This window comes from Cyprinus carpio, chromosome A20 (assembly GCF_018340385.1).
Source record: "Cyprinus carpio isolate SPL01 chromosome A20, ASM1834038v1, whole genome shotgun sequence".
Lineage (NCBI taxonomy): Eukaryota > Metazoa > Chordata > Actinopteri > Cypriniformes > Cyprinidae > Cyprinus > Cyprinus carpio.
The window spans coordinates 18,546,646-18,570,549 of record NC_056591.1 but is presented as its reverse complement, the minus strand read 5'-3'; the positions used below and the strand labels follow the sequence as shown (position 1 = coordinate 18,570,549).

At 36.3% G+C, this 23,904-nt stretch overlaps 2 protein-coding genes across 2 annotated transcripts in view; both read right to left on the bottom strand.

The window, feature by feature from the left end:
• The window catches only part of LOC109066150 (myomegalin-like), a 62,874-nt gene that overhangs the window by 21,166 nt on the left and 17,804 nt on the right, over window positions 1–23,904 (bottom strand). The window contains 21 exon segments of the mRNA XM_042778331.1: window positions 164–233; window positions 363–482; window positions 557–835; window positions 928–1,122; window positions 1,208–1,387; window positions 1,477–1,614; window positions 2,371–2,475; window positions 2,577–2,945; window positions 3,109–3,180; window positions 3,183–3,201; window positions 3,960–4,081; window positions 4,247–4,385; window positions 5,111–5,121; window positions 5,754–6,926; window positions 7,759–7,766; window positions 9,139–9,289; window positions 13,057–13,213; window positions 13,352–13,515; window positions 13,661–13,784; window positions 16,607–16,683; window positions 19,399–19,512. Coding sequence (XP_042634265.1) covers window positions 164–233; window positions 363–482; window positions 557–835; window positions 928–1,122; window positions 1,208–1,387; window positions 1,477–1,614; window positions 2,371–2,475; window positions 2,577–2,945; window positions 3,109–3,180; window positions 3,183–3,201; window positions 3,960–4,081; window positions 4,247–4,385; window positions 5,111–5,121; window positions 5,754–6,926; window positions 7,759–7,766; window positions 9,139–9,289; window positions 13,057–13,213; window positions 13,352–13,515; window positions 13,661–13,784; window positions 16,607–16,683; window positions 19,399–19,512 — 3,787 coding nt within the window.
• Window positions 5,359–7,686, bottom strand: LOC122134162. Its single transcript, XM_042777956.1, has one exon. It carries the CDS (start codon window positions 6,939–6,941, stop codon window positions 5,736–5,738), a length of 1,206 nt encoding a protein of 401 aa, XP_042633890.1. The 5' UTR covers window positions 6,942–7,686; the 3' UTR covers window positions 5,359–5,735.

The following is a 23,904-nucleotide window of genomic DNA, read 5'->3' as shown; positions in this document are numbered from 1 at the left end:
ATAACTAAGCACAATTCAGTCTTAAGTTGTTCCTAATTCAGACACTGGTTAATCTCAGAACATGCTTATCTAGCAATTATAATCGAGATGCAATGCACAAAGCATCACTTGTCCTCTGCAGCCAGGAGGCCACATTACAGACCAAACTGCAGCCCGTCCCCACCTCCAAAATCAGCATGAGATTTAGCCGCATGTCCTGTTTCCATGCACACCAGTGGATCCAAAATAGCCTGTTGAAAAATAATAATCATATAATATATGTATAAACAGCTAAAACTGTACAGTACCAAACAAGTCATGTAGTTTAATGCTCATTCAGTTTATTTCGTTTAAGCTCAGCCTTTTTTTGTTGATATGCTTACCTTGTGATTAATGCAGGTAGCGTCCTGATGTTGCACCTTCTCTCTCAGCATCTGTAGCTCTTGGGTCAGTTGCTCTACTAGTGATAAATCTGACGGATCCACCAACTGCATCTGCAAGTCCTGAATAAATCAACTCAATAAACACCCACACCCACAAAAAGCTAAAATTTTAAACTTAAAGGCTAAACACACACCTTGATGATTTCCTCTTTGATGCTCACAGTCCTGCTCAAAGCCTCTATATCTGAGGCCTGGGTCTTGAGTTGGTCTTGGTGGGACGCCAGGGTGACATGCAGGGCAGTAAGCTGGTTCTGGGCCTCTCTTTCTCTGCGGAGAGTCAGTTGGAGCTCATCCTGAAGAGTTTGTGTGTCTGCTTCGGTCAACTTTGGGTTAGCTGACCCAAGTTGCCTACGCAGCTCTTGCAATCGAGCGGTCTGTTCAGCCATCACCTGACCCACACGCACTGCAGAATCCTGGGAGATTGAATGTGATGTTAAAAAAGTGATTTAAAGCTCAGGAGGTACATTAGATTGTGCTATGATGTCTGTCAGTGGTAGAGTGTTACCCTGATGTACTGCTCTCTTGCACTGATGGTGTTGAGCAGGTCTTGGACTTGTGAGTGATGCTCTTGAGTCTGTCTGCTGCGGTCCGACAGCAGCTCCTGGAACAAATGTTCCTTGAGCTGAAGGCGGGACTTCAGCTCCTCAGCCACCTCATTGGACCCGACTGACACTTTACTGAAAAGAACTGCAGTCATCTCCTGCAAAGAGATGCATGTTGGACAGAATGAAGCTAAAGAGTTTAAAAGAACACACATGTGCATTATATCTGAAGTGTGCATTCACCTCTGCCTCTTTGGTGCGTGTGTGCAGTGATGTCTGCAGCTGACTGATTAAAGTGTCCCTTTCTCTCAGGCTGCGCACGTGTGACTCTTCTTTCTCACGCTGAACGCTCTGAGCATTGTGCCAGGCCTCACAAACTTGCTCCAGCTCTAAACCTTTACCACGAAGCAGCAACTCCAAACTCTGTACAGATTAGAACATGAAAATAGTTATGAACAAATCGTAATGCTGATATTCACAATTTTAGGAGCATGCAGTTGTGACATGAATACCGTGATCGTTTCTTCATTGTTGGACAGCACACATCGAAGTTTCTCCAGGTCTCTCTCTTTCTCTCTCAGCAGCAGTTGTAGTTTACGCACCTCGTCTTCCTTCACTTCCATGCACGTGAACTTCTCATCTATCACTCTCTGAGACAGGCAAGGCAAAGTTTAGTGATTCATACACAATAGTAATTCTAAGGAAATAAAAAATAAAGACATAAAATACCCTTCAAAGTTTTTTTTTTTGTAAAATAAATAAATAATTCATACTAATTAATTCAGCAGTGAAGCATTAAATACCACAAAAAAAAAAATAAAAAAAATAACACAAAAAAGATTGTTTTTTTACATTGATCAGAATAAGATATGTATCTTAAGCATCAAATCTGCATGTTAGAATGATTTCTGATATGTATCTTAAGCATCAAATCTGCATGTTAGAATGATTTCTGAAGGATCATGTGACACTGAAAACTGGAATAATTGCTGCTGAAAATTCAGCCTTGCCATCAGAGGAAATTTATTAAATATATTAAAATAGAACATTATTATTTAAAATGGTAATAATATTTCTTAAAATTACAGTTTTTACTGTATTTTTGATTTAAGAAATGCAGCTTTGGTGAGCATCTTACCATCATCAAACTTAGTAGTGTACATATTATTATACAATTATTTAAAATAATAAAATACTATAATAATTTAGCATTTTTAAAAATAATGATAATAATTATTATTACTATTAATATTTATTTTCTAGTAAGACATTTACATTTAGTCATTTAGCAGATGCTTTTATCCAAAGCGACTTACAAATGAGACTTACAAAAGACAGACAGCAAGTTTATTTGATCTATTAAGCACTTGTTTTGTAAAATAGTTTGTGTATGTGTGTTTATGTACCTCCAGTGCTCGGTCTCTTTCCCGAATGCGCTGTTTTAGCTTGTGGATGAGGTTGTCTCTACTCCCAGCAGGCTCTTTCTGCCTATCCACCGGCTCACTGTAGTCCTGATCAAACAGAGTATATAGCATCAGAGATTAACATCCTTAGTGAAAGTTTATCAGTACAAGGACTTGATTATTATCAAAATGTTCTCTGCATGTCTTACTTCTATCAGACGTTCTTTGTGCTCTAGTGAGGTCTTCAGTTCTCGAATGGTTTTCTTTCTTTCCTCAACCTCTTTCTCCCTCTGTTTCCATTCGTCTCTCCATTTCTCTTCCATTTGTTGTACCTCAAAGCGAGCCTTCTCTAGAGCAGCCTGTAGATCCTGGTTGTGCCTTTCTGTCTCCTGGTGGTGTTGCAGGGCTCTCTGCAGGTCAGCCTGGAGGCGCTGGTTTGCACGAGCCAGGTCTTCTTCTTGCCTCTGGCCATGCTTCTGTGCTCTTTGAAGGCCCTGCAGCTCCAGCTGGGCTGAGAACAGAGAGCCCTGGAGGTCCAACACATCAGCCTGCAGATGACTCGGAGCCACTCCAGACACCTGTGCCAACAAGCAGTCAAGCCGTTGAGAGAAAGAACATAAGAATATCGAAGTCATTCTCTAGCGGGTGTAATAAAAAATTACACTTAACAGAACTGATTCAAATGGATTTGATAGTAAACAGGAGTGTGATCTTTAAACTTTACTGAAGGAGGATTCCCACCTGCTGCTGCTGCTGAAGCTGGTAATGGTTGTTCTGTTGTGTCAGAGAGTGCAAAAGTTTCTTCTGCTCTTCAATGAGCTGGTGGAGATCGTAGATGAATGCATTCATGTGGTGTGAGATTAGTTAATCACACACTAATCAAATGAAGTTTGAATCTCATTTTTCAAAAAAACAATAAATCTAACAATCAAAAAACAAAAAAAGAATCAATCAAACACTAAAAAAATGATCTTTATAGAAAACATAACTTAAGATAATATAAAAACAAAAAAAAAAACTTATCATAGGGCAATAGCTATATAAATTTAAAAATAAAAAACAAAAATATCACTAAACTATTATACATATAAAATTAAACTTCAGCTATATTATAAAATCACTATATGCTACTATATAATGCCTTTTTTTAAATGTCAAAATAGATTAGCTATATTTCTAAATGCATTTCTATTTTTTATTACTGTTACCTGTTACTGAAGTTTAATTATAATTATTAATGTTCAATTATAATTATTATTATTATCTTTTAATTATAATTTTATCTATGTACAAAAAGTTCACAATTTAAACTCCTTCGCAATGTTTGGAGCAGAAACATAAGAATTCTTACTTCACCGCATAATACTTAAAATGTGTTTCTGGGTCAAAGTGACTCGAAAAGATTACTTATTAATGTGCTAAGTTCATAGAACTGATTTTTGATTGTAGAATTATCCATTTAAATGGCTATATGACTTAAACCTTACTTTTCCCATACTTTAACTAACAGACCAAATGCCAAACAGTGTGTTTCAAGCATGTGAGGAAAGCATGATATTGCAGTCACCGCTTTGAGCTTTCGGGGCAGACATACCTCACAGTCTTTAGTGTTGAGTGAGTCACTCAAGGTCTGTATTGTTCTCTCCTGACCACATGCTGCTTCTCTGAGAGAGCGTAGTTCACTTTCCATGTCCCCAAGCCTCTGTTGTAACTTCTATTCACACACACAAACAAAAGACCTCAGCACAATAATGATTTAATGATTCTCATTCCTGATGAGACACAACAACACCATAGCAACAACAGCACAGCGTAATAACTCGATAGTCAAATGATAAATAACTGTTGCCTGATGAAACATCACATTTGATGTCAGTACCTTATTACTGCCCTCGCTTTCTCGGATCTTGGTCTGGAGAGACTGGAGCTGCTGTTGGGTCTTCTGCAGCTCGCTCACACACTGGCACGCTGCGTTCTCGTATTCTGCCAGCTGACAAAGGTTGCTACTATGAAGTGGACTTGAGAGAGAGAGAGAGAGAGAGAGAGAGAGAGAGAGAGAGAGAGAGAGAACTTGAGAGAGAGAGAGAGAGAGAGAGAGAGAGAGAGAGAGATAGAAATTGACATTACTAAAGAGAGAGAGAGAGAGAGAGAAATTTATTAACATTTGATTTGATTTGACATTATTAAAGTTGTCTTTTCTACTGATGCAAGCAAGATCAACTGGCCTGACAAAAATAACATTAATCAATCCGATCATACTTCTAGAATTTCCTACTCAATATTCATGTTATAGAATTTTAATGTATTCCAAATGCTGATTCAGGTTTTGAGAGTTAATACTTTGCAAAGTCGATTACTTTAAAATACTGTATTAATGTGAGTGAGAGGACACATGCAGTGCTGAACAAACAGTTATGACCATAGCCTGCCTCTACAACTTCCTCAGGAAGTCCTTTTTTTCCATGGCGGCATGCCATTCACTTCCTTGTTTTTCATTTTCACTTAACACAATTTCTGTCTCTATTTACTGACATCTTATGATGGTCTTATAATGATAAATCTAAAATGAGTCTCTCTATAATAAACAGAGACTTTACTGTGCACAAAAATAAAATTTAGTCTAGCACAATAGTAGTAGTGCAATTAATTAAAGGATAATGGTAACATAAAGTGATTACAAGTGGCTTTGCATAGTACAATACTGCTTACTGTGAACACTAAATATCAGATTACACATACTGACTGTTGCTTTATCTGTCACATGGACACAATCTGGGTTTACCTATTAATGGATTAAATTAAAAACATTGTATTGCCAAAATCATCATACAGTATATCATACTTTACACTGTCTCTATAGCATATCACTCAACACTATTGTGGAAACAAACCTTTCTTTTTCCAGAACCATAATACAAATACAAAAAAAACAAAAAAACAAAAACATTTATTTGAAACTGAAATTATTTGTCACAGTTTAAATGTTTTACTATCATTTTAAATCAACAAAATGCACCCTTGCTGAAGCTGAACAAAAGTAACTTACTGACCCTAAAGTTTTGATTGGCAGTTTAAATATAGAGCCAATATGGAGCGAGAATACAATAATCCCTTTAGAATTATCCTGTGGCAGGATGCTCTGTTGCTCTCAACAACAGTTGCTAAGAAGATGATGGGTAACCTAGTAAACAAAAGCAATCAGAGAGCCGGAGAGGCCTGAGGAAGTTCTTCATCTACTCATCTAGTTTATGCCCTATAAATTCATCTTCCCTGTTTCTTAATATACTTCGTACAAACAGAAGATGCTTTTCAAACAACCCTCATTTATTCATCCTTTTCTTCATTCTAATGGTTTTCTGAGGTTTTTCTTAGGTCTTCCTGTTTACCTTCTGAAGGCCCAATGGCTTGCACTGCACATAATCATCCAACCACAGCTCTTCCATTTCTGCCAACTCAAGCTGAAGCTCCTGCTGGATGCTGGAAGGAGCATCTGGAAGATGGGGAAAATTGGGACACTCTACCCCAATGGGAGGCACCTGTAGCAGAGGGTAAGAACTCCCCATGGGTGTAGTGACAGGTTTGAGGAGCACAGGAATTCGACTACCTCTGTGACTCTGAAGAGGGTGATATTCAAAGCTTTTAAGCAAGCTGAGGGCCATATCAATTCCACAAACAGAACTAGGCATCTTGATGGCAGATCGTTCCTCTTCAGACTCTCCCTGCACGGTGTTAGGATGGACTTTTGGATAAGACTCTTGGGTGACATCTACAGCAGTGTCCAAAGACTCCACAGAGGAGGCAGGACTCTCAAAGACAGGCTCTGGATCACTGGGCTGGCGAGATTGATTGTTCTCATCAGGTTCTGTTTCTGGTGGAGGAGTGGTTGGGATGGTTTCCTCAGCGCTGTCCAGAACACTACCGGAGTAACGTGTGGAGGGCCCGCAGGAAGTGCTCCGACTCACTTTCCTAGGAACCTTGCAGACTGCCTCGTAATCTGAATCTGAAACTCGCAGTGCAGCGCACCCTTTGCACTTCCTGGGACGGGGACCTAAAGTGGCATCTGCTGCCACATGGCACTGATGAACAAGGCATTGGTGGTCTTGAGCCTGCTCCTGAGTTCCATGCTCAGCCCAGGACTCATAAACAGAGTATGCCAGATCTTCCTGCAACAGAGCGTTGTATTCAGCTTCAGCCAGCCTGGAGAAGTCAACTACAGAAGAATCCGCAGCACCACTATCCACTCCAAAGTCATCAGCATTATTTTTGCGGTACAGTCCTCCAATGCACTGCCTGAGCCTGTCTTTCTCCAACAAGAGCTTCTGCATCCGTTCAATGGACAACGCCTCCACCCTGGCGATCACAGTGTCGAAGCGGTACATTCGGTCCAGCATGAAGGCACACTTGCTACAGGCAAACTCTCCCCTGCCGTCTCGGGTCATTTCCCTGCCCAATGCATAGGACAGCAGCACCTGCAGACTCAGCTTGGCAGTTGGGTGGAAGATCCATCGCCGCTGGTTACCATACAGCTCCCTTGCACAGATGCGACACACGTCCTTCATCTTTGAGTCCAACATTATAAATCTTCAATTAAATAATCTATATAATCTATAGTTTGTGGCAAGAGCCAAAGTGAAAATTTCATTGCATAAAAAGTTCCTAAATTTCTATTCTTCTCCAGTATCTATATTTAAAAATATAATTAGATATTATAACAACTTCATGTCACTTTTTATCATAGATGAGATGAATTCCTGTCAATGCACTAAGTCTTAAAGTACTATTTTATTTCCTTATTTGTGCCCTTCAGATCGTTCTTTAAATAGATATATCGCTAAAAAATAAATCTCGGGTTTGATTTCGATGTCGAGATGCTCGTCCTCGTCAACAGAAATAAAGATGCATGGTTTGTCTTTCACTCTCGCGCTCCAGATTATGTTTCATTCGCTCTTCTGTGAAGACGCCGACATGACAGTCACAGGACATCATCCCCCATCGCCCGACTCCGGTTTAAAAACGTGTCAATTTTAAATAACCACCATTAGCCGAAATGTAGACGGAAATAATATCATAATCTGTCCCAGAACGGTAACACTAAAGGTTGCCGGTATTTTGTGTATAATACGGCTTCCGACATACAGACAGCGGAGCAGCAAACGATGTGGCAACAGTGAGACAGGGGAAAATGGCGCGTACCATTTCCTGAACAAAAAGGGGGTCGAAAGCATGCGTTTCTACAATTTATCTTACTTATTTAAAAAGTATTAACGGTTGCTATCTTCTTAACAAGCACTTATAATTAAACCACTTAATAAACTGACGTTTTATCGTCCATTGTTTGTCAACAGTGTTTTTGTAAATTCTTCGAGCACCCCTCGGTGTATGCAGTGGTACCGGTCGCACTTAGAGAACAAGCCAAGCAAATGATGACACTACTTTACATACTCATTTTCATTTTCGACAAAAAAAAAATGCAACTGAGAAAGTGATTTTGTTTTTCCGACGTACTGGTTTCATAATATCTATCTATCTATCTATCTATCTATCTATCTATCTATCTATCTATCTATCTATCTATTGTTGCATTATTGGAAAAGACGTAGGCCTATAGCTGTTTAAAAGATGTGGTGCAGTCATTAATTTTAAAGCATCTTGAGTACTGACCAATGATATGGTCAACGTCCACAAACAAATTTGATGAAAAAGGCTGTTTTATCATGGCTCTGTTGCTTGGAATAGGTTCCCATAAATATACGAAAGAGTAACTGCACGTGTGGTTCGAAGAAAATGTGAAGATATGCTTATAAATATGTGGATGTGTGTGTTTTGGTGTATAGGTATAGTCTATCTATCTATCTATCTATAATAATAATTTATTTAGGGATGTACCCATATTCAAGACTGGGGGAGCCCAGATGTAAAAAGCATTCCAGGTCAGGATCTAAATATTCGTGGTTACATTCCTGAATTTGTGTGAATGGTTGTTTCTTTATATACATTATAATAAATGTGCAATTGTAATGGGTCCTGCTTGTAAATTGACTAAAATGTCAATTGTTAATTTTTACAAAGATTTAAACAATCAGATTTGCCATCAACATCCACACAGTAATACTTGTGCGGATAGATGGATCAATCTGTGTCTCTATGTATATTAATGAAATAGATTATAGATAGAAATAACTGAGTGATGTAATGTTAATGGTGGCGGTTGAGAGAAAGTAAAAATAAAAATGTGTCTCTATGTGGATTTTACATTCAAATGTCTCCTAATCAGGCAAATGTAGCATTATCTCATTGTTTATGTCAACCAGTGATAGTGATAGAAAGGGGTTGAGAGAAAGTAAAATTAATGTGAGATTTCATTGCTTTTCTGTGTACAGTGTGATGTAATAGATTGTTTATTTATAAGCCTAAACCCAATTCAAACAAGAAAGTGAATACTACATATCTCTTTACTCCCATTTTTCAATGGCATGACAATTTTTATTTTTTTGAAAAGAGCACCACAGAAAGTATAATACATGAAAATATTAAAAATAGAAAGAACGCTTATATTAAGTGTCGGATGATGAATGACAGGTTCTTTAAAATACAACGAAGATACTATTTAATTTTTAAAATAATTGTCAGGGTGTTTGCTGATGTACAGTACACTCTCAGCTTGCTATGACTGTACACTGTCGCTAGATGTCGCTCTCAGCACACTGGTGATGCTTCTTAAGCTAAATTATAGCCATTTCCCCAAAAATATAAATATATTATATTAAGAACATATCCTAAACAATAATAGTAATTCCGTGTAGATTACATGCATATACTTAAAAAAAATAACTTGAGAGAACATATAAATAGAAAAAATAAGTCTTACTTGCATCTCCTGCTCTGTATTGCTTTTTCCTTGAGCCAGTTCTTCTCTGAGGGTCTAAAAAAGAAAACAAAATGGCAAAATAAGCCATGTCACAGTTTGAAAATGTACATAAACCTTTGATTTCATTTTTCATATTAAATAATAGTCAAAATAGATTTTTTAAAGATTATTTATTTTTAAACTGAACAGGTAATTGAACCTTGAGACAATATATATAAATAAATATATATATATATATATATATATATATATATATATATTTTATATCTATAAAAAGAGTTAGCTTTTTTTTGTTTGTTTTTTGAATATCATATTTAATACATCCAGTTTTTTATGGTTCATAACGTATGATATAGGAGAATATGAATCTGATACTCAAGGAAGAATAAGACACCTTAGTGTTTTCAGAGGCTCTAACTGAGCAAAATATGCAATTTGGTGATGTTGATATTTATATGACCAAAACGTAAGATGAAAATCTGATAGCTTGTAATGTAATTCAGTGAAATCTTTCAGTAAAGCAGACTAATTACAAAAAGTGCATATAAATATCAGTTGTCACTCCCAATAACACAATATGTTGGGTGTCACCACTACCCTGAAATATGATTGCGGTGCCCACTGGTTCGCCCAACACTATTGGGCTAGAGTATGTCAATCTTACAATTCCTACATGCCACTGGATCAGAGAACTGTCAATTACTGTCTGACTATTGCATGTAAAGTTTGCGTTTGGAGCGCTCAACACCACCATTTGATCAAAGAGCTCGGTCAATAATTTGGCAAGGTAACACTTTTTTTAAACCACACAATAAAGCTAAATTCAAAGGCCAATTTAAAAAAAAAGTTCAGTAAAAAGTGCAGAAATCTGTATTTTGTTAGGGCAGTATTTGTGGCAGTTGTGAAAAATGTGAAATGGGCAGATAGCATAATATTGCTCGGTGTGTATTGTAAAGGCAACATAAAACTGCAGACTCAGTTATATACAGTTATTCACTCAGCATTTCATGATGAAGTGAGTGTTATATTTTAACTCTATAAAGCTTCCTTCTCTTACTTGCACCTCCAAAAAGTGTGCGTTTTTGTGCCAATGCATTGTTAAAGGTGTTTTGTAATTGTTTCACATAAAATTTTCACAGCCAATTTAACATATATATATAATGAAATGTGCTAATTCACAACATTAATACATCATTTGTTAAACTGATTTGTTGAATTTAACGCATCTTTATGGATGGTGTCGAAATGCTGTATCGATTAATTAAATTCTAAAACTGCTTAATGCAGTGTCATTCACACAGAGAGCAGAGCGTCGCGTTATTTAAAGGGGAAGTTTACGCGTCAATGAGAAACAAACACCTCACTGAATCAGTATTATTTCCTATTACTTGAAAGTGACAGAAGCGAAAGTGAAACTTTCGTCTGACTGATCAAGCTTTTATACGTAGTTTGCTGTAAAAAAGGTTTTATAAGTTTGACTGTAATAATAATGCAAAAACTGACACTTGAAATCAACATTAAAAAAAAATCTAAAAAAAAATAGACAAAAAGTAGTCATTGATATTTTAACATGTATCTAAATGTGAAACGTAATAATTTAATTTAAATGGAATAGATTATGTAGTTGTGTCTGAGAACAATTTCTTAGCATCTAGGGATTGTACAAACATATTTATTTTTATAGGGCCATATAGGCATCTAGTGGCTGCACAATGGAATAACTGGTATTAATTTTAATCCTTATTAACAAATATATACAAACAGTGGCGGCTCCTGCCAATTCTCTGGGGGGGGTGTTTTTGCATGATTAATGAGGATAGGTCACCCATTCAATTGACAAATTAACGGCTAGTTACAAGATGTAAAGGAAACTTAACTATTATAGTATTAATTAAAAATAAACTGACTCTAACAATCAATTTCTTGCTCTCCTTATGTTTCTATATGCATGTTAACACAATTCGGCAGCAAATGAAGAATGAAGCCAGGATGTGGTTTTCCAAAAAACATTTTACTTCAAAATCAGTTTAATAAAAAATAATTGAAGTCACATAAATCACTATTTACACAACTCACTTATATTACACTGCTCATTTACAACATTACTTATATTATTACACAGCTCATTTACATCACATTACTCACTTATATCACATTACATTACATTGCTCCCTTACATTACACTGCTTACTTACAGTACATTACTCACTTCATCTAGGCTGAGGTAACGTTCGCCATGATGTTGACCAAGTTCAACCTTAGCTGTCCCCGTCTTTCTCTGTTTTTTTTTTTTCCTAGTTTTTCACATTTGATAAAGATATTAAAGCAGTTTTTAATTTTTTTAAAAAATATTAAAATATTCCCTTGTTGTTTAAATTAAAAAGTTTTTAAATATTATTGGATGCCACTGTTCCCACCAGTTCTTGCACAAGTTAAGGTTACGCATGATGACGAAAGCACGTTAGTGCGAGCCCTCCCGGAACTCATTGAGATTGCAGTGCCTGCAGTTCGAAAAAAATGACTTTTGAATGGAAGTCAATGAGAGCACTCGGGGCGATTCTCAGTCTGACAGAAATCACCCAAAAAGGGGCGGTACTACACAAAACGCGACTTGACACTGATTGGACTATTTAGAGGCAGAACAAACAGTTTAGAATATTGAATGCTAGCGTAACACTGTGGTTGAAAGAAAAAACGCTTTGGTGGTGCGTCGCCCAATAGCCCTAATGGAGAAACCGCCACTGTATACAAATATGATTTGGATATGCATCATAAATATTAATACATTTCCAAAGTTTTTTTTTATATATATATTTTTGATATATATATATTATATATGTTATTTTGTATGTAATAATGTAACCAATAAATATTTTGTTAGTAAGGATTACAATAAATATCAGTAACAGCATTGTTGCTTTTTAAGATTTGACTCTTTACATTCAGTTTTATGTTATTTTGTATGTAATAATGTAACCAATAAATATTTCGCCTAGGGCCTCAAAATGGCTAGAAACGGGCCCATTCAAATATTACTAACAATATAAAAGTTTTTCTTGCATTACTTTATAGAAATCAGTAAAGATTTCACAGCACAAAGACGAGTGGTGGACAACCTACAGGTGGATGTTTTTAGAATCAAACTAAAAGGCCTTTTAGTAAAGTTTTGAACGTTTTGATCATTTAGAAATTTGTGTATCAAATATGATAGAGCAGGCTTTACATGGCCTCACAATTTATTTTGCATTTGTGTCAGTTTCCATGTTTTAGTTAATTTGATTAATTGTTTATACAGTGTTAAACACGTTTATCTACACACAGGCTTTAACAATTTTATACGTCTCAGTTTGCATATGATCTAAGGCAAAGTTAATATAAATCTCCCTGTGTATGTGATTTATACCCACACTGTAAATATACTAATCTGGGAGAAGCATTGAATCACTCCTGCATGTGCCATGGTGCCATGACCTATTTCCAATGGCATGACTGTATGTGTATGTGTTTATAAATACAGTCTGATATCTGAAGCCACTTTCCCTTTAGGGGTTGAATAGGGGCCAGAGGCCAAAGTGACCTAGTTAGCTGCTGGATTTTAACCACATTGAGGAGAACAGCAGAGACAGATATTGCATGCACAATCACATATAACACACACTGATGTGTGTGCAAGTTTGAGTGTGTATGCTATTTGCCCAAAAGCATTATACTGTGCCACACTGGCTGCTGCAGGGGTGACACATTTCAAAAAGGTTACTCATTATCAGGGCCACCTGAAATCTATTTGTGCATTTTGATGGATGAGATCCTATACACGCTACCTGTTCATCTTTCTCTTTCTGCTGGAGGGAAATGTTGAGGTTCTGCACTTGCTCTTCCAGCTGATTTAGTTTTACAGTAACGGCATCCCTCTGTGCACTCAGATCAGCTGCTTCTTGCTCTCTCCTGCATAGAGTTTCATTCAGTTCCTCTATCAACCTAACAGAAACAAAGAGGAAAGGCATCAGAGATTGTTTTTTATTTGTCATTCAGAAATCTCAGAATAACATTCAGTACAGTTTCTGAATCAGCTGTAGCTTATTCAGTTTTTTTGAATGTTGGTACTGAAATGTTTACCTGTCTTTCTTAGCCATCTCTTCATGTTGTGCCATGACAGATAAGCTTTCATTTCCCCCCTGCATTTCCATCATCATCCTCCTTTCAAGGGCCAAACAGCGCTGGGACTCTGAATCTGCCAAAGAAGCCATTTTTTCTGCTTCACTTCTTGCCAGTTGAGCCTCCTGAAAAAAGTGGACAGTTCTGTCGGTCTTGGATGCTTTTACGAAGACACACACAAGAGTACGTAAACAAGAACAGCAAAATTGAGTGCTGTAAATGTAGACTGTAATGAGGTCAGTTTATTGTGCATTGGAACAAAATGTGCACCTCCTGCAGAAGCTGGATCTTGGTCTCCAGAATCTCTTGCATGTGTCCGATCTCCTGCTGCCGCTCCTCACAGCGACGCTGCACCTCGACCTCATTCTGATTGGTCAGACCTTCTGCTGTGGTTCTGTAAAGTGACAGAATACAAACAAAAAACTATAGTGAACAATTTGGAAAGAATGTGTCAAAACAAATCTATCGATACAAATGGGAAACCAACGCTTTTAGTCTGAAAGCTGCCTGTGCCATTGTGGATTTGTCTCAAAGTTAACTAAAAGGCTAAATCAATGAAATACGTCTTCCATTATCAATTGAAATGTACACTATCAAATTTTTTTAAACAAAACTGTGGAAGGCAATCAGCACTGAATCTATAATAAGTCTTAGTAACATAGAAAGGAAGTGTGTTTGCACTAAAATAAATAAATGTCAGTTACTTGATTTACATTAAGTGGAACTGTTAAACTGCACTGAGATTGCTTAGTGGACGCAGGAGTTAACAGTGAAATGCAGCACTTAAAATAGCACAAATGTTAAGTGAATTCATGCTTGTGGAATCTCTGCTACTAGATTAATTTAAAAATGGGTTTCCCTGTACAGCTATGATTCCTCCTCATTGGCTGAACTTTCATTGTTGTTAAGGAAAGGGTCAAGCTGATTGGATGGTTCTTGTCACATGACCTGGGGTGTGTTTTCGGCATTCTGAAAAGATGAGATGTTTTCATCTCGCTGCGCTGTAAAAAAACAACCACGTTGCTTCTATAATGAGTGTGACTGCCACACGTCTACATTTGAAATAATGAACTTGAGCGGGCAAAAGATGCAGCATGTAAACAGGCCTTTAGACTGTTCCTATAAATTAACAAAGTTTCTGACTAGCTCAAGACAATAATTATTCTATTTACTATCAGTAATTTTTCTGGTGCTTATTATTTGATAATGTAAGTTTATAGTAATTATAATAAATCCAATAAATTTTATAAATTCATTATAAAATTTAAATAATGTTTAAATGATTTCATTCAAAAATTCTAGATAATTATAATTTATAATTCTAAAAATAACTGATGCAAAACCTATATTTAAAATATTTTTTTGGGGGAAAAAAGTCAAAAGAGAAATTACTGCTAGGTGTCATGTTTGATTTATTTAATCTTTTCCCCTAAGTACATACCTTTCAGACTCTGTAAAAGAGTTTAATTTCATTTTTCAATCCTCCAAAGAGTACTGAAGCAAAAGAAGTGAGTCACAAAGGTGAGTCATAACAATCTTTGCTCACGTCTCCTCTGGGATGTGTTTAGCAGGTCTTTGTGTGTGTGAAGGGTGTTACTCTGACACTTTAAGTATTCTGGAGTGTCAATAAGAGCCGTTCACTCAGCGCAGTGCTCTAGAACCCTCTTGAGGACCTCGTAACGGCTTTTCCAGACTCCGTTGCTGCATTGCAACGGAGATGTTTTTGAACGTGATGATGGCTGCGGCACTGACCCTGCTGTAATTGTTTGATCCTGAGCAAATGGCACCTCTGGGTTTTTGACTGCACCGCGCCAGGTCATCCATTACTGCAACGAGCGATCTGAGTGATTGTCCCGGTCAGCCACTACATCAGTTAGTGTAAGTAGTTAACCTGGTGATATAGTTCAGTTCTGCTTGTTTTTTTAGTCCTCAGAGAATCAAATGTTAGTTTTGAGGCTCGGAACAATGGCTTAGAGAAAGCTATGAGGAAAACATAAGGAGAAATTATGAGGGGAATTTTTGCTTGATGGCTAAGACTCAGGTCACTGGCACACACATCATCAGAACTGAACAGATTGTGTAATGGAAATGACACATAGCAACCGGCCCTTCAACAGAAAAATGATGTCACCTGAAGAATAATACATAGGTATGGGGTCTCGTTTATAGGTGATTTATAGGTTGAAGGCCAATGGATCCTACTGTATATTTAGACATTACTGACATACTTCCACCCGACCGTACAAGAAAAAGTCAAGCACGAAACTTACATGAGGATTGAGTTGCTCATTGTGTGTTTTACTGAGAATGAATAAGCTCTTGTCTACTGTTCAAAAGTTCGGGGTAACTGACACTTTTATTCAGCAAGAATGCATTAAATTCAAAACTGACAGTAAAGACTTTTACATTTTTAGAAGTAATGTCTATTTCAAATAAATTCCACAAAAACAGTAATCAAAAATATCCACATATTAAGCAGCACAAATGTTTTCAACATCGATAATTAGAAATGTTTCTTGAGCACTAAATCAGCATATTAGAATGATTTCTGAAGGATCATGTGACACTGAAGCCATCACAGGAATAAATCATATTTTAAATATTAAAATAGAAAAATCTTACTGACTCAAAACTTTTGAATGGTCTAAAAAGGAGCTTAAATAGCTTCTTCATCAGCAAAAAGTGTTACAGGACCATGTGCAAAGGGCTCTAGCCTTTTGCATTTGGCAGGTCAGCAAGATAAGTTGTACATGCCTTTGAGAAGCACTTATGCTGATAGCAGATTCACAGAACACAGACTTTTGTTTCATTTTGGCTTCACATCTGCACTCTTAATTGCATAGAGACATAATGATATTCAGAGTCAATAGAGTCAATAGAGTCAATATCAGTTAGAACTAAATACTTAAATATAATTATTTTATATTTTTTCTAGCTTTACAACTAAAAGTTTACGTTCACATGGTCAGTGTTTGGGACTGACAACCTTATTTACTAAGAGGTCTATACTGCTTCTACAACAGCTCTCAAAAAGTGAGACTCAAAAATTTAAGGGAGTCATTTCATTTACACTTTGAATTATAAATGAAATGTGTAAATGTAACTGGATTTAGCACTCAGCCATATTCTGCTGTGAATTTAGACTAATTGTAACAGACAAAGAATTTGTCAACAGCAAATAAAGATATAAGCAGTATATTAGTGTTTAATACTTACAGTGCATTATCAAGCTGTTCCTGTCTTTCCTGGAGTTCTTGTTTCAAGCTTTCCACCTCAACCTTCAGCTCAATGTTCTGAAAAACAAAGGGATTATTTTAAAAAGTCATTGCAATCACACTTTACTCTCTAACAATAAACAAACTAGGTCTATAATGCAGGATCTGGAGAAAACTAATTTCTTGTGCTTTTGCATATATTTCTTTCAAAACTGTGATTTCCAAAATTTCCTTTCTCTATTTCTGTTCAATTATAATAAACTATAATAAATATTCCATTAGAAATTCATGCTATACTATTTTTACCCAACAGACTTTTTTCTGAAGATACCCACCAGTTATTTATATGCTACATTAAAAATATTAAAAAGAAAGTTGTAAATATTTCACAGATCTTCTCTGCTGAGTCTGCAGAGCTCAGCGTGAGCTCTCTGCACGTGCAGCAGACCTTAAAATAGAACAAGATAGGGATGGGCGATATCTTATCGTTTGCGATATACCGGTAAAAAAATTCTCCCCACGGTAAAAAATTAGTCTTCCCCACGATAATAACGATAAAGTCTAGTTGATGACACATTTCTGTGTGCGACTGTGTGGAGTGATGTGAAGGAATGCGGACGTGAAATTGAGCAGCTCCTTCTACAATCTGGAACGGGTTTGGGATAACACTGTACAGTGCGACAAAAATCAGTCTGAGCCTTGAGTAAATGTACTACAGTAGCACGTGTGCAATACAGTTTTACATGTGTATGAGTCGTTTACAAACCTGTTGTCCAACAAAGATATTATTTATTGACGTGCTTTTTCTCCATATTAACTTCATAACAGGTTTCAAATAACTTATTTTTGAGATCAGATGTGGTTTCGTATCACAGAATAAGGCAGAAATCATACTATTTTATAGCATTCTATACAGTGATAAAGGCTATGTCGATTACCATTGCATTATAAATATACTTTATTCTTATGAAAATACCCAAGATTGCTTGAAGAACACAGACCATGTATTTTGTGCAATCGCGTGTTTATTGTCTTCAGGTTTCCTCAGTCAATATTTCTCTATCTGTGTTTTATTCAGCTACAGCGATCACTGGATACCTCTGTCCATATCAGTGATTTCCTGGAGCATTACTTCTACTGTGCATATGTGGAGTTTCTGCGCAAGGGCGCCCTCCGGCTTCCAGTATGAAATTAAATAGTCGTGTGTACTGCTCACAACACCCTATTTTGGGTAAAAATAGGAAAGATAATACTTTTATCTAAAAAAAAAAAAAAACAGGATTCCCTAAATTACAGAGTTGACATGCTCATTTCAGTGATTAATTAAAAATTAAATTCAAAAACTTAAAATCACAAATCTCAAAAGTATTATTTAGGGAGACCTTAAAATAGAACAAGAGACACCAACCACCTGCTGTTTCACTCTCTCTGACACGCACTCAAACCTGACCTCTCTACTTTTCCCTTCCCACAATGCACCAGGCCAGCAACAGAGACTTTTTTAAACTCTCACCACCAGATACTCAATCTAGCTGGCATGAGATCAGTGCCTAGTACTTTGTGTGTATAGTTTTTTTTTTTTTTTTTGAAATGATACATACTCATCCCATTAAAACCCTTGGGGATGTTTGCCAGTAAAACTGTGTTTGATGAATGATAGCACTCAGCTGCCATGTATCAGTTGTTTTTAATTTGTGTAGCCTATATGGGTTAGTGGGACTAATATTTGTTTCATCAGGTTCATTTGAAAAGGTCAGACACAGAAATAACCTAGCTTTGACACTGCCTCTTTGGGCTTTGTCTGCACAAACAAACTTCAGTTACCAACTAAGCAGTGCTATTTTAAGTCCAATTGTGCATAAACACACATTCATCTAATTAATCAAAATGAATCAAATTACAACACAAATGCTTCATTCATAAATATTATAACCATGCACCATAGGAATAATGGGCCTCCATGTATAAACTGACATGTGATGCATAAATATAGAGTGGGGTCCAAAGTTCTGGGATAATTAGTGAAAATACTTCTATTTTGCATTTTTAGCATTTAATGTATATATTTTCATTACAAAGTACCAGTATAACAATTTGAGTCAAATGTTTCGGTTTCATAATCAGATATTTCAATGTGTTTGGACCTCTATGTCACTCTACATGGAACAAAAAGAAGTAAACATAGTGATACACTCTTCTTTTTCTGTTCCATATTGATATACTATATTGACAACAGCTGCCAGACAGTCTAACCTTTACTTCCTCACAGTAACCAGACCCAACCAGTCATCCAGTGTACTACTCTACCCATAATCCAGTTTTTTTCAGTGCTGATAGTCAGTTTGTGACAGCTGCAGCGACTGCTGATCCATATTAATGTTGTTTATTTAAACAGAACCACATTTCCAGGCTGCAGTTGTTGTGTACTGCAAATGTATAGATGGCTGGCAGTCTGCAGGCTATTTAAGGCCTTTTCATTTGCCAAGCCAGCAAAACAAATGCTGGAGTACTAGAATATACTTGTGCAAAAGCTTTTTTTCACCCCAACAGAAAGAAATTGTACTAATACAGGGGTAATTTAGAGATAGTTATCACAATTCAAATTTTATACATTTATTGTATTTATTCTATTAATATTTGTTGGCCAAACAATTTTTTTGAAATCTTTGCTTGTTACCTTTTACAGTTTTTGCCTTTTCATGTATTTGCATTTCATTATTGTTAAACTTTGCATCAGATTCCATGCATCAGTTATGTCAACAGCTTAATTCACAGTAGCCCAGTCACACTCACCCTGCGATGGACATTCTCACTGCTGCTGTCATCAAATTTCTGCTGAAAACGCTCCTCAAGGAAGTAGATGCGAAGCTTGAGGCTGAAGTTCTCCTTCTTCAGGTCATTGAGGTGCTGTGAAATAGTACGGTAGCCGTTAAACATGACCGCTTTCGTCACGTTGGGGTTCTCAGACCCCTCATACCTGTGCCATACTACCCAAATCACACACTCTTATTAAATGCAATTAAAGATATCTAAAACAGGCCAAATAAGATGTAGTAGGTTTTCTAATACTAGAACTACAACATCAACATGAACTGCATGAACTGTAAGTGACACACTGAGGGTCCTCCTCCTGAAAGTGGTGTGTGCAGAAGGAGGGGTGTCAAAATGACATTGGAGGGGGGGGGGGTCTTTTTACTTAAACGGCCACCAGAAGTATTAACTATAAGGATTACGGACATAGTTGATGTGTTAACTGATCCAGATAATAAAATAAGACAGAGGGAGAAAAGGAGGCTTACGTGCTAAAAATCACTGACTGCTCATTCCATTCAACTAGATTCAACTGGATTCTCAACTGTCATTCTTTATCTGACAATGTTTACTAAAATTAAACCTGTTTCTCAAGTTTCTCTCAAACCATTTTTGCTGTGAGCTTCAGTATGAATGTGAATCTGCACTAATGCTGTCAGTTTGTTTCTGGGTCAACTATATCTGGGCGCCAGCAAGGACAGATTAAATTCGTCAACTTAAGTAACACTTAAGTCATTTATAATGTTACAATATATATATTGTATTTCATATAAACACTGCAAAACTGTTTTTAGCATTGATAATAATAAGAAATGTTTCAGCATTTTAGAATGATTTCTGAAGGATCATGTGACATTAAAGACTTTGGCAGCTGAAAATTCAGCTTTGCAATCTCAGGAATAAATTACATTTGAAAATATATTTAAATAGAAATATAGCAATTTTAAAATGTAATAATATTTGTCAACACTACTGTTTTTAATTGTATTTTTTAATCAAATAAATGCAGCCCTGGTGAGCATAAGAGACTTCTTTCAAAAGTATTTAAAAATCTTACCAACCCCAAAACTTTGAATGGTAGATTACATATTTAAAAATTATGCATTTAATATCTTGTCTTGTATATATATGAATAACACAAACCTAGAGATTTAGATTAGAGATTTACTTGTAAATATGCACATTTATTTGTTTATTTGTTAATGAGTTTAACCATAGGAGGTTTTATCAAAAAAAAAGGGGAAGCCCTGGTTAGAGAGTCGGACTCCCAATCGAGGGTTCTTCGAGTCAAAATTGTGGGTTAAAAGTGCATGTACAGTTCTCTCTCCACCTTCAATACCACGACTTAGGTGCCCTGGTAGCATCGAACAACTGCTTTAAAATGGCTGCCCACTGCATTGTGTGTTCACAGTGTGTGTGTGTGTTCACTGCTCTGTGTGTGTTAAATATGCACATTTATTTGTTTATTTGTTAATGAGTTTAACCATAGGAGGGCAGTATGGCTCTTAACTAAGCATAATGCTCATTATCATAATGAGTTTAACCATAGGAGGGCAGTATGGCTCTTAACTCAGCAGAATGCGCTTTAGTAAGACTCAGGATGTTTCAGGGTTATTTTCAGGAGGTGTCCTGTATCAGCTGTCACTGAGAAATTCTGGACTGGGATACTAACAACAGTCTCCTCGAAACCCAACCAACATATACATCAACAAGCTGTGGAGACAGATTCACTATTTCTCAAAAAAATTAAATAAAAAAAAAAATCATTAAGGTCCTCATGCTATACAGCATGTATCTATGGTGGGAGCATGTGAATTCTGTTCCTGTGGTTCACAATTCAAGCTTCAAAACTTTGTTTCCATTACATGAAAAATTAATGCACAAAATAGCACAAACCAATAGATGGCTTAAATAAATGAAGCTGGATATGGCTGATTTAATTACAAAGGGAAGTTTCACATGCACAAAAAGCATGGCAGACAAAACTTCAAAGACTAGGACAACTGGGATTGACAACTGGAGACAACTAAAAACTCATTTGGAGCTCACACACCAATTTAAAAGTAAGCGAAACCCTATTCTTTAAAATCTGGATTCAGTCTTACCAACAAATGCATTCAGCTTTGTTAGAGGCAGTGAGACTGGATTCCATAAATGCAATACTGTTCTGTCCTGGTTGTTTCCCTAGTGCTTGCTGTCTGCGCCCGAAAACTAGTGTGATTGCGTTTCTCAGTCTGTCAGCGAGGGTTCTGCAGGTCTGAGGTTTTCCGTTGTGGGGGGAAAATGGGAGGCTTGACATGTTTGTAAAGACACATCGGCGTCTGGACTCTGTCTTTCTGTCGCTGTTTGACGGGGCAGGGGTCTGACATGAGAAGGCCATAGACAGTGAGCTTCTGTGTGCTGTACTGAGGTTCATATGCATACAGTCTCCATTCACTGACAGTGCTGACTGACTGACTCTTATTGAGTCCTTTGACATTATGAGCAAGTTAATGGGAACTGGCTTTGAAACAGTCGTTTAAAGGATTACACATGGCGAAAAAATGCAAATGAAGGGATCTGTCTGCCATAAAAGTAATACCAGATGACAAACTGTACAAGTGATATGGAGTTCTGGTTAGAAATTAGGAATGTAAGTATATATTAATCATTACTAAAAGCCATTAATCATAATAATAACTAGGTATAAAGACAATGAGCAACAAACACAGAAACTCAGTCAGCAGGTCCTGTGATATTTCCCAGACTCACAGTTCATTTAAATCCAAGACTTATTAATCAAATTCATCTTGCTATGATTACAATCTCCTAAAAATCCAACAGAACAGCTATAGAAAAAATGCAGAGTTTGCAATGAAGTGCATCTAATGAAGCCAGGGTCGCTCTTGTTTCTATGCAGGAATGTATTTATGAAGAGCTCTGTGTCTCATTTGCATTTACTGTAGACAGCTTAACGTTGCCATGGCACCCGGTGTGGAGACACAAATGCTGTTTCACTTCACTCATGTCTTATCAGTATCCAACATTTTTTTGTGGAATACTGCACTGACAAATGAAGTAAGGATTGTAATGTAATATGGGTAGACGACGCAGAGTGCCAAAAGACAAAGTCATAAATGATTTCATCTCTTGTTTTCTTTTTGTGCTAACAATTGAGATCTCTTTATAAGCTCAATTGTTTCTCCTAAACATCCATTAGATTAAATGAAGAGCAAATGGAGATTTTGCTATACTGTGCTGCATTTCATTTGAGAAAAAAATAACTAATCTGATGTTACTATTCCAGAATTTCAATAGGCCAATACAAAATAATAAAATAATAATTTTTAATGTCAAGGCCAATAACCAACAAATGTCCAATATTACACTACCATTCAAAAGTGTGTGGTCAGTAACATTTTTTTTAAGAAACTAATACTTCTATTCAGCAAGGAATCATTAAATTGATCAGAAGTGACAGTAAAGACTTTTACATTGTTACAAAAAATTCTTTTGAATTTTCTATTTATCAAAGAATCCTAAAAAAAGTTCAAATAAATGCAGTCTTAAACAGCATAAGAGGCTTTTGTAAAAAATGCATCTGAACAGTAGTGTATAAATCTATATTATTTTGTTTAAATAAATAAAACACTAAATTAAACACCAAAATCAATAATTTTATATGTGACAACTGAATTTAGGCATCACAACATTATAATGTACAGTATGAAAAATGGATACTGATTCTGAGATAATTTTAAAGATTAACTTTGAGTGTTAGGTGATTGCAAATAAAATCTAAATGTAAAAACAGGGAAAATGAGCAGGCAAAATTCTTAATAAAATTCTTAATTCTTCTCTTATATATATCCTATATTGATTCATTTCACAATTCTACGAACAATGAATGAGCTATTGCTGAGAAACAACCTTTTTCTCTCAGATAATATGCAATGATTATATATACAAATACACACATAAAGAAAGCATAAAATGTGCCAAACAAAATCCGACACACTTCATGTAGTGAAATATTTCAGTTATTAAATGACAAATGAGACTTAAGCAACAGCAGGCACCCCTTGGCAAATGTGGTCTTTGGGCTCAATGAGGAAATGCCTTTAGATAATGCTATAAAAACATGTTAAACAGCCTGATGTGCTATAAACATGCTGAAAGCCTGCAACGTCTCTCATCTGATACAAATTAAATCCAGAACAAATTATTTTAACTACAATTTTACAGTCCAATAAAGACATCAATTATTTTGGAGCATTTCTGTGTTTATATGAATCTTGTAATTATGATGACCAAAGCACATGGCTGATGTGTTTGTGTAAAACTCAGCCTGACAGGCTAAGCCTGAGAGGGTTGAGAGCTCAGAGCCTACGCTCTATTTAACACATACATAAATCAAGCAGAAAATCAACAGTCACGGCCACTCCGATGTACACAGCTGACAATCTACAACTACCGTTGCATCATCTTTATCATGTAATGATTGCATTG